The sequence below is a fragment of the Manis javanica genome, chromosome 12 (assembly GCF_040802235.1).
Source record: "Manis javanica isolate MJ-LG chromosome 12, MJ_LKY, whole genome shotgun sequence".
In the NCBI taxonomy this organism is placed as follows: Eukaryota; Metazoa; Chordata; class Mammalia; order Pholidota; family Manidae; genus Manis; species Manis javanica.
The window spans coordinates 83,584,498-83,601,366 of record NC_133167.1 but is presented as its reverse complement, the minus strand read 5'-3'; the positions used below and the strand labels follow the sequence as shown (position 1 = coordinate 83,601,366).

Sequence of the window (16,869 nt, the reverse complement as noted above, 5' to 3'; positions counted from 1 at the left end):
AAAAATGATTTTTCAAATGGCATCTCCAAAGACTTTTTAATAATAAAAAAAAAAAAAAAAAAAAAAAAATCAAATGAAAAATCATATTTGACTTGATTGTTTATAGTTCATGATGCGTGATCAAAACTGAAAGTTTCTGTGATATGACTGCCCTTGCACTGTTCACCATGTAAGACCTTATTCACTATGTAGGAACTTGTTCACCATGTAAGAACTTGCTCGATATGCTTCAGAAGATTGGAGACTGTTGAGAATTAGGCTTGGGATTAATGATTGTGCATTGAGTCCCCAATACAGAATTTTATTGTTGTTAACAACCATTTGATCAATAAATATGAGAGATGCCCTCTCAAAAAATAAAAAAATGATGGCCACTGTAATGAGAGATTTCAATACATCTCTCTCAATTATTGATAGGTAAAGCAGAAAAAAGTCATCAAGCTTTATATTTATAAACTCTACAGACATTTGGGGTGTCAAATATTTTTAGAACTGCATTAAGGAATAACTGAGAAAATATAATAGTGAGATATTTAAAATTTCCAAATGTGATGGTTTGATATACATATACAATGTGAATGGATTCCTATTAAGTTAATTAACCCATCTATCACTTCACATACGTACCTTTTTCATTGGGCTGAGAACATTTAAGAGCTACTCTCTTAGCCAATTTCCGTGATACAGTGTTATCAATTACTATATTATACATTAGATCCTCAGGAATTATCCAACTTGAAAATGCTAGCGTGTACCCTTTTACCAATCTCTCCCTATGTGCTTCACCTCAATCTCTGGCCCTGGCAACCACCTTACTACTTTGTTTCTTTGAGTTTGACTGCTTTCTTTTTTTCCAGTTATAAGTGATACCATGCAGTATTTATCTTTGGATTATTTCACTCAGCACAATGCTCTACAAGGTCGATCCAGGTTGTCATAAATGACAGGATTTCCTTTTTTTTAAAAGACTTAATAATATTCCATTTTATAGCAAATTCATATACACTATATTTTCTTTATCCATTTATCCATCAAGGGACACTTAGGTTGTTTACATACCAGGGCTATTGTGAATAACTGATACTTTTCAAGGCACACAAGTATTTATCAAAATCATAAATTACTTGACTAATAAAGCCTTGACATACTGCCAAAAAAAACCACAAAAAACAGTTGTACAAATTATGATCTCTGATGACACTACAATTAAGTTAGAAGTTAATAACAAAAAAATATATTCTTCAGATTTGGAAATTTAAGAAAATAATTACTAAGAAAATCTTATGGGTTTAAAGAAGAAACTATAATGAACTTTTAAAAATATTAGAAATAAATTATGTTGGAAACACTAAATAAGCCAATGGATACAACAAAAGCACTGGACATTAATATTGGAATAAACCCAAAGAAATAAGAAGGAAAGAGACAATAAAAACCAAAGTGCAAAGAGTGAAATAGAAAAGAAAGATGAAACAGAGAAGATCAACAAAGGCAAAAGCTGGTTCTGTTTGTGTGTGGTGGGTGGCGGGGGGCAGGGGAGACTAATATAATAGGCAAAGCTGTGGTAAAATTTATAGATAAAAAAGATGATATATGTACTGAATGAAGAAGAAAAATACCTATGGGCAAAGTAGATATAAGAATAAAAAAAGAATACAACAAATAACTAAATGCAACAGCTCTTAAGATGTAGACAGAACAGACAAATTACTAAAAATATATTTTACCGGAAATCACTCTAGAAGAGACAAAAAGCCTATATGGTCCTATGACTGTTAAAGAAATTGAAGCTGTAGTTTAAATTCTCTAAAATCAAAAACAAGCACATACACAAAGCCACACACCAAACAAAATTTTTTAAACCATCAGTTGTAAATGGTTCTGTAGGTAACTTCTTCCACCTGTTCAAGCAACAAACAATCCCATCTTTATGAAGTCTTTCAAAGACATTAAAAGAAGGAAATAGTTCCCAACTAATACAACAAAGCCAAACTAATCATTGTACCAAAACTATTAATGTAATTTGCCACATTAACAAAAAGTGAAAAATTATAATCATCTCAGATGCAGAGAGCATGTTGATGGAAGTATTTTTTCACAGTTAAGAAATACAAGTTATGGTACATTACAAATAGAAGAGAATTAACTTTACTCAATAAAGTACCTTTAAAAGAAAAATGACATCTTTAATCGGAAAATAGAATAATTTTCTTTTAAGTGAGAAATGATCATACAATGACCACATTTTTTAACATCACATTTGATGTCTCTGTGCGTGCAATAAGAAAATAAAAAGTGAATTGTACATATAAGGATTGGATAGCAGGAAACAACTGTCTTTATTGAAAATAATGTTATTTTATATAGAAACCCCAATAGCACTACAGAAAATCATTAAAAATACTAGTGGAAGCTTGGATTAATACTTAAGTCTATAGGCACACACCTATCATCTACATTTGCCCTCTTACAGCACTAAACTATGTTTTCTACCTTTATCTTGCATCTACCTACCACTTCAGCATTTTATTAAAAATAATAATAATAATAAGAAGAAGGGAGAAATGTGGGATTCACATATAAATCAAGTATAAAAATCAAACTAATATTCATATTTAACCTGATTGTTTATAGTTCATAATGTGTGATCAAAACCAAAAGTTTCTGTGATGACTGCCCTTGCACTGTTCACCATGTAAGAACTTATTCACTATGTAAGAATTTGTTCACCATGTAAGAACTTGTTCGTTATGCTTCAGAAGATTGGAGACTGTTAAGAATTAGGCTTGGGGTTGATTAATGACTGTGCATTGAGTCCCCTATACAGAATTTTATTGTTATTAACAACCATTTGATCAATAAATATGAGAGATGCCCTCTCAAAAAAAAAAAAATACTAGTGGAATTTAGTAATATGATTAGATAGAAGATGCTTTTTTATACCAATAGCAAATTACTAGAAAACATAATGACAGTATTTCTAGTATCAGAAAATATCAAAATACCTATAAATATAAATGAACATAAAAAATATATATTTATAAATAAGCATCATATTATCACTATTCCATGTTGTATATTCTCTAAGGCTTGTTATATGGCTCTTCTGGAGATTATGAGAGTTATATAATACCTATTTATACATTCCTTTCTGCTTTAATTTAGCCATAGTTAGTTTTTGTTGCATGCCACTAAAGAATATGACTTATAAAAGTATAAATCAGAAGTTTACCTTTATGACATTTGATAGCATAGTATCTTAGATTTTTTAAAAAATAATAAACAAATAACCAAAGAAAGAAAAGTGACAATTTCTGTATCAGCTATCAAATTTTTGCACAAAATCTTGCAAGATCTTTGTGGCTTATATAACAAATTATTATTTCTTGATATTCTTTGGTTTGACTGGGCTCAGCTGGATGATTCTTCTATCCTGTGTGGGTCTGCTTTATATGATTGCATTTAGCTGAAAGAGCCACTGGGCTAGAACATCCAAGCAAGCATGCAAGAGTTGTCCAACTGGGCTAGCTGGAGTAGCTGGTGGCGGGACGGACTGCCTCTCCACCAGAGTGGCTGAACTTCATATACCTGCTAGGCTTCTTACGGGCTGGGCCCATAACTGGCCCAGTCACTTTTGCACATTTGATTGATTAAAAGGAGTCAAAAGTCCAGCCCATACAAGGGAAAATAGGCTAGACTTTTGTTAGGAGGAGAGTATGTTCAAACATTTGGGAGGAATGGCTAGTAGCCATCTTTTAAAAACAATCTACTACAGTGTGCCACCTGGTCACAAGAATTCACATATTTCACTGTACAAAATACTCTCACTTTCTCCCCCAAGTCTCATGTCTTTAAAGCATTAGCTCTAAGTTCTGCATCTTGTCAACTACATTAGGTCTAGACATGAATGGGGCTTCTCAGGCACAGCACCTTCCCATCTGAAGACCCATGAACCACCTCCTCAACACTCAACAAACCATTACGAGGCAGGAATAGGAAAACTGCAACTGATGCTCCCGAGGAAAAGAAACCAGAGTGGGAGGTAATGAAGGGAGCAGACATCCTTAGGCCCCACTACTCCCAACAGTCTTCCAGGAAATCTTCTTAGACAATTTCCTTACGTACATTTCCTGCCTTCCATGTTATTTTTGGTGACATTGTTACCAAAACCCTGCTCTTCCTCCAGTACCCTACAGCAATTTTTCCTCATTGTTTTCTGGTCTCTAAGAGAATCCACGTAATGTTTCCAGTCCTTGCCTACCACTAGTTCCAAGGAAAGGCCATATTTTGGCTTTTACTATGACAGCCCCCCACCTCAAGTACCACTCTTTATATCAGTTACCTCTCTCCACAAAACAAACCATTCTGGAACTGTTGACTTATGACAGTGATACATTATTTCTCGTGATTTTGGAGGCTGGCTGGTCTCACTCTGCTGTTCTACAGTGTTAAATGTGGTCAATCACGTGGGTACATCCATCAGGGAGCTTGACTGGGGGCTAGAAAATCCAAGATGACTTCCCACCTGTGAGTGTTATCTCAGCTATATGACTGGAGTAGCTGGGAGCTGGCTGGGCCTTCTCCTCAGCAAGCTAGTGTCACTTTTTCTGTGATGGCTTAGGGATTCAAGACAGTGAAACTGCCTGTCCTCTTAAAGGGAGGCCTGCAACTAGCCAAGCGTCACCTCTGCCACATTCTACTTATCAAATCAAGCCAGTCTGGCTTGATTCAGAGGAAGGAGAAAGAGATTCCATCTTTTATTGAGAGGAACAGCATGAATGTACTGTAAGGGAAGGAAATGTTAACAGCTGTTATTACAGGAACATCTACCACAATTACAGATTGTGACAATTGCTTTAAAGGAAACACAATGGAGTAATGAGAGAGAAGGATTAACAGACACTACTAATTCAGAGAGCTTGGAGAGGCAAGGACTGTGTGCTAAAGGAGGGGAATAAATTGGTCATATAAAGTTAGGAGATGGGCTCCCGAGCAAAAAGAACAAATCAATAAAGTGGCCTTTACAGAAATGCGGGAGAGACAGAGTAATAACTTGAATAAGGTGGTGATAGTGGAGACGAATTGGCAGAAACAGAATTAGGATTTATTTAGGAGACAAAAATGATGACATTGAAGCTAATATTCATAGGGCCTGAGAAGGAGGGTATCAAAGGCAATGCCTGGTTTTTTGCTGTAAGAAGCTGTGATGATGAGGTCCCATTTACTGAAAAAGAAAATGCTAGAAATGCTGTTTTCTTTCTTTCTTTAATTTTTTTATTTGCCTTGTGAGATGGAAAGGGACCATAAGATCGTGAATTTACTTTTGAAAATGTTGAGTCTGAGGAACCTTTGAAACACTAGGGTACAAATAACCAATAGGCAAATATATGTGTGAATGTGGAGCTGTAGAGAATGTCTGATGAAGCATATAGACTTGGAGTCATAAGACTCCATCACATTTGTGATTGGAAAAATTCTACATGGATGCTGCCAACATTTACCATTTAAAAAATTTCATTCATTATCTTGATTAGGACATGCAATAATCTACACTACTCCCTGAAAATACAGCAAAGGATAAAATATGTCACTTTCTGTAACATTTGATGTTTTCTTCTTTGTCATAATTGGATTGTAATTACTAACCTCTTATTACTAGTTTTAGCACTTTGGTTTTCTTACTGTTTTTTTAGAGTAAGGATTCAATACACAAATTACTGAAAAGACAGGCATAGCAATGAAACAGAACTGCTAGCCGCCCATCAACATCAAAATGCTTATTGATTATCTGATACATGAGAGCCCAAACTTACGGTGGATTGGACATGTCATAAAGTAAAAAGTACAGAACATTCAACTGTAAAATGCATGAAGGTTGAGGTGATCCCATATACAATCCTGTATAAGATCAATATGTGATTTCAAATATGTCTGACGTATTTAGTGTGTTGTGCTTGTATAACTGCTTAACCATTTGGACAAAATAAAGGAGTTAGTTCCCATTAATAAACAAATTAGTTAGTATATATTAAATAAAATGATTCCTTTTATATATATACATTAAATAAAAATAGTAAATAAATAATATTAAAGAAGTTAGTACACGTTAAATAAATAAAGAAGTCTGTACATATTGTACAGAATCAATTGCAGAGAGCTTAACTATAAACATTTCAATATGAAAACATAAAAATGCTAAAGAAATATTTGCTTAATTCTGGATATTTGTTGGGTAAGAAAGAAGCCAAAAGGAAAGAGTTAATTGGCTGGAGTACATATAAATCAAATGCTTCTGTATTAAAGTAAAAACATACACACAGAAAAAAGGCAAAGAGTGAAAAAATTATTTACAGCATAAGACACAATAGGGCTAATATAAAAATATATTAAAATATATTAAGGGTACTTAAAAGTCGGTAAAATAACAGATGATCATCCTCGTAGAAAAAAGGATGAAAGAAATGAAGACAAATTTCAAAAGGGAATGGAAAACATCCAAGCACACAAAAACTGTTCAATCTTGCTAGGAACCGAAATTGTAGAAACAGTAAGCAACCACTTAGCCTACTTAAACATCTTTTTATATCAAGTGTCCATTTTCCAGTGTTTCACAATATTTTGACTTGGACTCTGCTTGTAGAAAGTTAAACGTAATAGAACAAAAATATCAAAAGTGACCTTTTCATCATCTATTTGAACTTTACATTTCCAATGTTAAGAATTAACAGTAGAATAATAATTATTAAGTACACCAGACTTATGTACAAAATTATCATCAGATATAATAAAAAAGAGTGTAGAATGATCTATACCACAGGGGGGTCACTAAAATAATATATATATATATATATATATATTATATATACACACACACACAGAAAAAAATCTGGTAAGATAGATTTCAAAATATTTTCAGAGGCGGAGCCAGGATGGCGGTGTGAGTAGAGCAGTGGAAATCTCCTCCCAAAAACACATAGAGCTATGAAAATATAACAAAGAAAAATCTTCCTAAAATAGAGACCACAGGACACAGGACAACATCCAGACCACATCCACACCTGCAAGGAACCAGCGCCTTGCGAAGGGGGTAAGATACAAGCCCCGGCCCGGCGGGACCCGAGCGCCCCTCCCCCCGGCTCCCGGCGGGTGGAGAGAAACCGGAGCGGGTTTTTTTTTTTTTTTTTTTTTTTTTTGGCGAGCGCTTTTTGGAAGCCTTAGAGGGACGGGCCCCCGTTGCTGGGGAGGCAGAGTGGCGGGACCGGTTAGCAGGTGCCTGGGAACGGCGCCGGAGGACAAAGAATATCCCGCGTTTCTCCCTGCAGGACCGGCGGGCGGGTGCCTGAGACCGGTGCCTGAGGACGGAGGAGGTCGCGCGTTTTTCCCCCTTTTTTTTTTTTTTCTCTTTTTGGCGAGCGCTTTTTGGAAGCCTTGAAGGGACGGGGACCCCAGTGCAAGGGAGGCAGGGTGGCGGGACTGGTGAGCGGGTGCCTGGGACCGGCGCCTGAGGACAAAGAATATCCCACGTTTTACCCTGCGGGACCGGTGGGCGGGTGCCTGAGACCGGCACTTGAGGACAGAGGAAATCGCGCGTTTTTCCCCTTTTTTTTCCTCTTTTCTGCGAGTGCTTTTTGGAAGCCTAAAAGGGACAGGGACCCCGGTGCTAGGGAGGCAGGGCGGCGGGACTGGTGAGCGGGTGCCTGGGACCGGCACCTGAGGACAAAGAATATCCTGCGTTTTTCCCTGTGGGACCGGTGGGTGGGTGCCTGAGACTGGCACCTGAGGATGGAAGAAATCGCGCGTTTTTCCCCTTTTTATCTCTCTTTTTGGCGAGTGCTTTTTGGAAGCCTTGAAGGGACAGGGACCCCGGTGCTAGGGAGGCAGGGCGGCGGGACTGGTGAGCGGGTGCCTGGGACCAGTGCCTGAGGACAAAGAATATCGAGCGTTCCTTCCCTACGGGACCGGTGGGTGAGTGCTTTTTGGAAGCCTTGAAAGGACAGGGACCCTGGTGCTAGGGAGACAGGGCAGCAGGACCAGTGAGCGGGTGCCTGGAACCGGCACCTGAGGACAAAAAAAATCGCTTGTTTTTTCCTTTTTTTTTTTTTTTTTTTTTCATTCTTTCTGTTCCCTCTCTCATTGTTGCTGTTGTTGTTTTGGTTTGGAGAGTGCTTTTTGGAAGTCTTAAAGGGGCAGGACAGGTCACTTAGACCAGAGGCAGGGAATCTGGGGATCTCTGGGCACTCTAACCCCCTGGGCAGCAGGGAGCACAGAGGCCCCTTACGGAGATAAATAGCCTCTTGGCTGCTCCCCCTCCAACGGGGCTCCACCATTTTGGAGGAACAGCCCCAGCCAGGCCAAGCCCACAGCAACAGCGGAGATAAACCCCAAAGCAACTGGGCAGGAAGCAGAAGCCCTGTCTGCACACAGCTGCCCAGCACAAGCCACTAGAGGTCGCTATTCTCCCAGGAAAAGGCTACAAACCAACAAGAAGGGAAGCTCTTCCAGCGGTCACTTGTACCAGCTCTGCAAACTATCTCTATCACCATGAAAAGGCAAAATTACAGGCAGACAAAGATCACAGAGACAACACCTGAGAAGGAGACAGACCTAACTAGTCCTCCTGAAAAAGAATTCAAAATAAAAATCATGAACATGCTGACAGAGATGCAGAAAAAAATGCAAGAGCAATGGGATGAGATGCAGAGAAAAATGCAAGAGCAGTGGGATGAGATGCAGAGAAAAATGCAAGAGCAGTGGGATGAAGTCCGGAAGGAGATCACAGATGTCAGGAAAGAGATCACAGAAGTGAAACAATCCCTGGAAGGATTTATAAGCAGAATGGATAAGATGCAAGAGGCCATTGAAGGAATAGAAGCCAGAGAACAGGAACGTATAGAAGCTGACATAGAGAGAGATAAAAGGATCTCCAGGAATGAAACAACACTAAGAGAAATATGTGACCAATACAAAAGGAAAAACATTCGTATTATAGGGATACCAGAAGAGGAAGAAAGAGGAAAAGGGATAGAAAGTGTCTTTGAAGAAATAATTGCTGAAAACTTCCCCAAACTGGGGGAGGAAATAATCGAACAGACCATGGAATTATACAGAACCCCCAACAGAAAGGATCCAAGGAGGACAACACCAAGACACATAATAATTAAAATGGCAAGGATCAAGGACAAGGAAAGAGTTTTAAAGGCAGCTAGAGAGAAAAAGGTCACCTATAAAGGAAAACCAATCAGGCTAACATCAGACTTCTCAACAGAAACCCTACAGGCCAGAAGAGAATGGCATGATATACTTAATGCAATGAAACAGAAGGGCCTTGAACCAAGGATACTGTATCCAGCACGACTATCATTTAAATATAATGGTGGGATCAAACAATTCCCAGACAAGCAAAAGCTGAGGGAATTTGCTTCCCACAAACCACCTCTACAGGGCATCCTACAGGGACTGCTCTAGATGGGAGCACCCCTAAAAAGAGCACAGAACAAAACACACAACATATGAAGAATGGAGGAGGAGGAATAAGAAGGGAGAGAAGAAAAGAATCTCCAGACAGTGTATATAACAGCTCAATAAGCGAGCTAAGTTAGGCAGTAAGATACTAAAGAAGCTAACCTTGAACCTTTGGTAACCACGAATCTAAAGCCTGAAATGGCAATAAGTACATATCTCTCACTAGTCACCCTAAATGTAAATGGACTTAATGCACCAATCAAAAGACATAGAGTAATAGAATGGATAAAAAAGCAAGACCCATCTATATGCTGCTTACAAGAAACTCACCTGAAACCCAAAGATAAGCATAGACTAAAAGTCAAGGGATGGAAAAACATATTTCAGGCAAACAACAGTGAGAAGAAAGCAGGGGTTGCAGTACTAATATCAGACAAAATAGACTTCAAAACAAAGAAAGTAACAAGAGATAAAGAAGGCCACTACATAATGATAAAGGGCTCAGTCCAACAAGAGGATATAACCATTCTAAATATATATGCACCCAATACAGGAGCACCAGCATATGTGAAGCAAATACTAACAGAACTAAAGAGGGAAAGAGACTGCAATGCATTCATTGTAGGAGACTTCAACACACCACTCACCCCAAAGGATAGATCCACCGGGCAGAAAATAAGTAAGGACACGGAAGCACTGAACAACACAGCAGAGCAGATGGACCTAATAAGACATCTATAGAACTCTACATCCAAAAGCAACAGGATATACATTCTTCTCAAGTGCACATGGAACATTCTCCAGAATAGACCACATACTAGCCCACAAAAAGAGCCTCAGCAAAATCCAAAATATTGAAATTCTACCAACCAATTTTTCAGATCACAAAGGTATAAAAGTAGAAATAAATTCTACAAAGAAAACAAAAAGGCTCACAAACACATGGAGGCTTAACAACATGCTACTAAATAATCAATGGATCAATGAACAAATCAAAATAGAGATCAAGGAATATATAGAAACAAATGACAACAACAACACTAAGCCCCAACTTCTGTGGGATGCAGCGAAAGCAGTCTTAAGAGGAAAGTATATAGCAATCCAGGCACACTTGAAGAAGGAAGAACAATCCGAAATGAATAGTCTAACATCACAATTATTAAAACTGGAAAAAGAAGAACAAATGAGGCCTAAAGTCAGCAGAAGGAGGGACATAATAAAGATCAGAGAAGAAATAAACAAAATTGAGAAGAATAAAACAATAGCAAAAATCAACGAAACCAAGAGCTGGTTCTTTGAGAAAATAAACAAAATAGATAAACCTCTAGCCCAACTTATTAAGAGAAAAAGAGAGTCAACACAAATCAACATAATCAGAAATGAGAATGGAAAAATCACGACAGACTCCACAGAAATACAAAGAATTATTAAAGACTGCTATGAAAACCTATATGCCAACAAGCTGGAAAACCTAGAAGAAATGGACAACTTCCTAGAAAAATACAACCTCCCAAGACTGACCAAGGAAGAAACACAAAAGTTAAACAAACCAATTACGAGCAAAGAAATTGAAACAGTAATCAAAAAACTACCCAAGAACAAAACCCCGGGGCCGGACGGATTTACCTCGGAATTTTATCAGACACACAGAGAAGACATAATACCCATTCTCCTTAAAGTTTTCCAAAGAATAGAAGAGGAGGGAATACTCCCAAACTCATTCTATGAAGTCAACATTACCCCAATACCAAAATGAGGCAAAGACCCCACCAAAAAAGAAAACTACAGACCAATATCCCTGATGAATGTAGATGCAAAAATACTCAATAAAATATTAGCAAACAGAATTCAACAGTATATCAAAAGGATCATACACCATGACCAAGTGGGGTTCATCCCAGGGATGCAAGGATGGTACAACATTCGAAAATCCATCAACATCATCCACCACATCAACAAAAAGAAAGACAAAAACCACATGATCATCTCCATAGATGCTGAAAAAGCATTTGACAAAATTCAACATCCATTCATGATAAAAACTCTCAGCAAAATGGGAATAGAGGGCAAGTACCTCAACATAATAAAGGCCATATATGATAAACCCACAGCCAGCATTATACTGAACAGCGAGAAGCTGAAAGCATTTCCACTGAGATCGGGAACCAGACAGGGATGCCCACTCTCCCCACTGTTATTTAACATAGTACTGGAGGTCCTAGCCACGGCAATCAGACAAAACAAAGAAATACAAGGAATCCAGATTGGTAAAGAAGAAGTTAAATTGTCACTATTTGCAGATGATATGATACTGTACATAAAAAACCCTAAAGACTCCACTCCAAAACTACTAGAACTGATATCGGAATACAGCAAAGTTGCAGGATACAAAATTAACACACAGAAATCTGTAGCTTTCCTATACACTAACAACGAATCAATAGAAAGAGAAATCAGGAAAACAATTCCATTCACCATTGCATCAAAAAGAATAAAATACCTAGGAATAAACCTAACCAAGGAAGTGAAAGACTTATACTCTGAAAACTACAAGTCACTCTTAAGAGAAATTAAAGGGGACACTAATAAATGGAAACTCATCCCATGCTGATGGCTAGGAAGAATTAATATCGTCAAAATGGCCATCCTGCCCAAAGCAATATACAGATTTGATGCAATCCCTCTCAAATTACCAGCAACATTCTTCAATGAATTGGAACAAATAATTCAAAAATTCATATGGAAACACCAAAGACCCCGAATAGCCAAAGCAATCCTGAAAAAGAAGAATAAAGTAGGGGGGATCTCACTCCCCAACTTCAAGCTCTACTACAAAGCCATAGTAATCAAGACAATTTGGTACTGGCACAAGAACAGAGCCACAGACCAGTGGAACAGATTAGAGACCCCAGAAATTAACCCAAACATATATGGTCAATTAATATTTGATAAAGGAGCCATGGACATACAATGGCAAAATGACAGTCTCTTCAACAGATGGTGCTGGCAAAACTGGACAGCTACATGTAGGAGAATGAAACTGAACCATTGTCTAACCCCATATACAAAGGTAAACTCAAAATGGATCAAAGACCTGAATGTAAGTCATGAAACCATTAAACTCTTGGAAAAAAACATAGGCAAAAACCTTTTAGACATAAACATGAGTGATCTCTTCTTGAACATATCTCCCCGGGCAAGGAAAACAACAGCAAAAATGAGCAAGTGGGACTACATTAAGCTGAAAAGCTTCTGTACAGCGAAAGACACCATCAATAGAACAAAAAGGAACCCTACAGTATGGGAGAATATATTTGAAAATGACAGATCCAATAAAGGCTTGACATCCAGAATATACAAAGAGCTCACACGCCTCAACAAACAAAAAACAAATAACCCAATTAAAAAATGGGCAGAGGAACTGAACAGACAGTTCTCCAAAAAAGAAATACAGATGGCCAAGAGACACATGAAAAGATGCTCCACATCGCTAATTATCAGAGAAATGCAAATTAAAACTACAATGAGGTATCACCTCACACCAGTAAGGATAGCTGCCATCCAAAAGACAAACAACAACAAATGTTGGCGAGGCTGTGGAGAAAGGGGAACCCTCCTACACTGCTGGTGGGAATGTAAATTAGTTCAACCATTGTGGAAAGCAGTTTGGAGGTTCATCAAAATGCTCAAAACAGACCTACCTTTTGACCCAGGAATCCCACTCCTAGGAATTTACCCTAAGAACGCAGCAATCAAGTTTGAGAAAGACAGATGCACCCCTATGTTTATCGCAGCACTATTTACAATAGCCAAGAATTGGAAGCAACCTAAATGTCCATCGGTAGATGAATGGATAAAGAAGATGTGGTACATATACACAATGGAATACTACTCAGCCATAAGAAGTGGAAAAATCCAACCATTTGCAGCAACATGGATGGAGCTGGAGAGTATTATGCTCAGTGAAATAAGCCAAGCGGAGAAAGAGAAATACCAAATGATGTCACTCATCTGAGGAGTATAGGAACAAAGGAAAAACTGAAGGAACAAAACAGCAGTGGAATTACAGAACCCAAAAATGGACTAACAGGTACCAAAGGGAAAGGAACTGGGGAGGATGGGTGGGCAGGGAGGGATAAGGGGGGGGAAGAAAAAGGGGGATATTAAGATTAGCATGCATGGGGGGGAGGGAGCAAGGGGAGGGTGGGCTGCACAACACAGAGAGGACAAGTAGTGACTCTACAACATTTTGCTAAACTGATGGACAGTAACTGTAATGTGGTTGTTAGGGGAGACCTGATATAGGGGAGAGCATAGTAAACATAGTATTCTTCATGTAAGTGTAGATTAAAAATTTAAAAAAAAAAAAAAAAAAAAGAAAGAAAGAAAGAAGGAAAAGGGGGATTACTCCTTAACAGGATAAAACTATTGGTAAATCAAAGATCAACGCATGCTTTAAATATCCTTAATGTTGATCACTTAAAGGGTGTCAGATGATCAGCTATGGAGGTACTCTTTTCTGATAATATTCCTTTCTCTTAATTAAAAAAAAAAAAAAAAAAAGCAGTTACTGTGTGCTGACCTCCAATGAGTTCTGCACAGTGGTATAGAGGGCATGTCAAAGTGTGGGCAAAGGGTCTGTTTGTTTCTATGCAGGAGATCAAGGCCTAGCTTGGATACCCAGAAAATGAACTAAGATACGATATGAGGAGGAGCTTCCGGCATCAGCACTCTCTGGAGGACTTGTGCCAGGGGATGATCATCAAAAAGCCTCCACAGGGATCCGGACGATGCTGCGGTTGTGGCTGCATCCAGCCCACCATCTCCTGGACTTGCCATAAGAATGAGGAGGGAGATGTCTAGGCTGGCATGTGCATACAGTGAGACAACGAATTTGACCGGATCTGTACTGTTGGAACTCAACCAGGAGTTGGGAGGGGTGCAAGTTGTAGCACTCCAAAATCTCATGACTATAGACTATCTATGGTTAAAAGAACATATGGGATGTGAACAGATCCCAGAAATGGGCTGCTTTAATTTGTCTGATGGTTCAAGTACAGTTGGACAATATCCATCATATCATAGATAAATTTTCACAAATGCCTAGGGTGCCTAAATGGTTTTCTTGGCTTCACTGGAGATGGATGGTAATTATAGATTTGCTTTGTTTATGTCACCGTATTCCTATTATGTTAATATATGTGTGCAAATTAGTTAGTAGTTTAAAACCTATACATACTTAAGGTACTCTACAAGAAGATATGTCAAAGAAATAATCAATCCTCCCCAAGTTTCCTTCGTATGCTACATCTATAGCTTTTCTTCTTCCTTCCTAATTACAACCCTTAAATAGAATTCGTGCCTCATATCGAATTTACCGAGTATCATAATTCCTCCAGGTGGTAAAGCTCGAGACAAGTGCTGGGCATAGAATCCACAGGGCATAAATCTGCAAAGAAGTAAAAAGCTAACCTTTGCAAACAATATGGCTTCTCTCTCACTTACCAACTTTACATTTCCCTGTATGGCCCCGGAAGATGACTGGTTAGCCAGAGACGGGTAAGATTCCTCAAGGGAGGAACAACCTAAGACAGGCACAGTCGCAGGGGGGCCATCAGGTGAGAATTTGGGGATCAACAGAGGTGAGGCTCAGAACCTCACCCCCCCTGCTTTGAGAGAAATCTTCTGCATCCGTGGATGTCTTGATGCCCTTGTCTAGCCTGGATTAATACTTAGTCCATAGGCACACACCTGATCATCTGATCATCTACATTTGCCTTCTTACAGCACTAAACTATGTTTTCTACCTTTATCTTGCATCTACCTACCACTTCAGCATTTTATTAAAAATAAAAATAATAATAATAATAGGAGAAATGTGGGATCAACATATAAATCAAGTACAAAAATCAAACGAATATTCATATTTGACCTGATTGTTTATAGGTCATATTGCATGATCAAAACCGAAAGTTTCTGTGATGACTGCCCTTGTACTGTTCACCATGTTAAGAATTTATTCACTATGTAAAAATTCGTTCACCATGTAAAAAAAAAAAAAAAAAATGTTGCTCTCCCAAAAAAAAAAAAAAATATTTTCAGAGGTTTGCTCTGGTAATGCGATTGCTTTTTCTTTTTGCTTATTATTTCCTAATTTTCTAAGAATATTATAAAGGTACCTTCCTCACATTAAAAAACAATTCACACATATTTCAAGTTTTAATTTAGCACTCAAGAGCCAGACGGATACACTTACTCTCCCAGGAAAACGATCTCAGTGTTGATTTCCCCTGACTTGCGATGGAGAAAATTCCTCAGGAAGGCAGTCACACTGTCCACAGTGATGTTTCCACACACCATGATGAACCTAGGTGGTAAGTACAGGTGACATGGATCAGCCGAGGAACAGAAGTTATCTTCCTGTCAAAGAACTACTTGACAGGAACTTAGTTTTAAATAAAACTTAAACTTACATTTAAATAGTGTCCTGTTTGCATCACCCAGATATGTAAAATAGAAAGACTAAGGACTCTACCTGCACAACAGAAAAGAAGCATCAGATTTCAGTAGCATCCAGCTAATTTCATACAGAGTATGGGTCCAAATGTGAAAATTATGCATAACTTTCCAGGAACACATCCATAACTGTTGTAACTACTAGATTTATCAGGTTAGGAAGAACTTAGACTGGACCTGCACATGTGTTATTTCACTTGATTCCTATGTGGCTGATCTAGTCCTTTCTCACTGGGGAACAACTAAGGATCCGAAAGGTTCACTGATTTTCCCAAAGTCAAAATAGTAGGACACAGGTGGCCCTGGACTCTAGGTTATTCCAGTTTATCTTTCACATCTAAAGTTACCTAGTAGTTACAAAAGAGTGAGTCCAGTGGAGAAACACCTAGAGCAAAAATCTATGCAAAAATTCTAACTTTCACAGTGAAAAACAGACATCAGTTCCCTCAGGCTTAATATAAAGAATCTATTTTTCCATTTTTTATTAGAGGAAACTGAAACCATAGTTTTAGCCTAAGTTAAACTTGAATTTTCTAGACCTTTAATGGCTAATCTAGCATGTATCCTATAGCCATTTCCTGAGATGAATTGGGTCTGACTTTGGCTTATCTAGTTTATTTCACTGTTTTCCGTAATTGTTTTTTATTTGTATCATTATTAGTGTTTTTATTGTTGTTTAACTTTCCTCTTAAAACTCCTAGGTCAGTCTTGGTTTTATCTAATTTCATGCAGTTAAGAGGATACTCCAAGGGAGTATCCTTTGTGCCTCTTTCCTTTACAGTAGATGGAGCTTAGGTGGGGGAAAAAAAAGAAAGAAACACTTCAAATTTAAGACCACTCTCTTTTTCTTATAAGTGAAAACCCACAATGCAAACTGATGTAACATATGTC

At 38.2% G+C, this 16,869-nt stretch overlaps 1 protein-coding gene across 2 annotated transcripts in view; it reads right to left on the bottom strand.

Annotated features, from left to right (window-relative positions):
- The window catches only part of KCNU1 (potassium calcium-activated channel subfamily U member 1), a 265,469-nt gene that overhangs the window by 82,616 nt on the left and 165,984 nt on the right, over positions 1–16,869 (bottom strand). The window contains exons 3-4 of one of the 2 annotated variants that reach the window (XR_012123910.1): positions 15,936–15,997; positions 15,719–15,829 (exon numbers count right to left, since the gene is read on the bottom strand). Coding sequence is in view for 1 of the 2 variants with exons in the window: in XM_073218915.1 (XP_073075016.1) it covers positions 15,719–15,829 (111 nt within the window). In the remaining variant the exon portion in view is untranslated. The remainder of the gene's footprint in view (positions 1–15,718; positions 15,830–15,935; positions 15,998–16,869) is intronic. The other variant, XM_073218915.1, reaches the window with a different exon arrangement.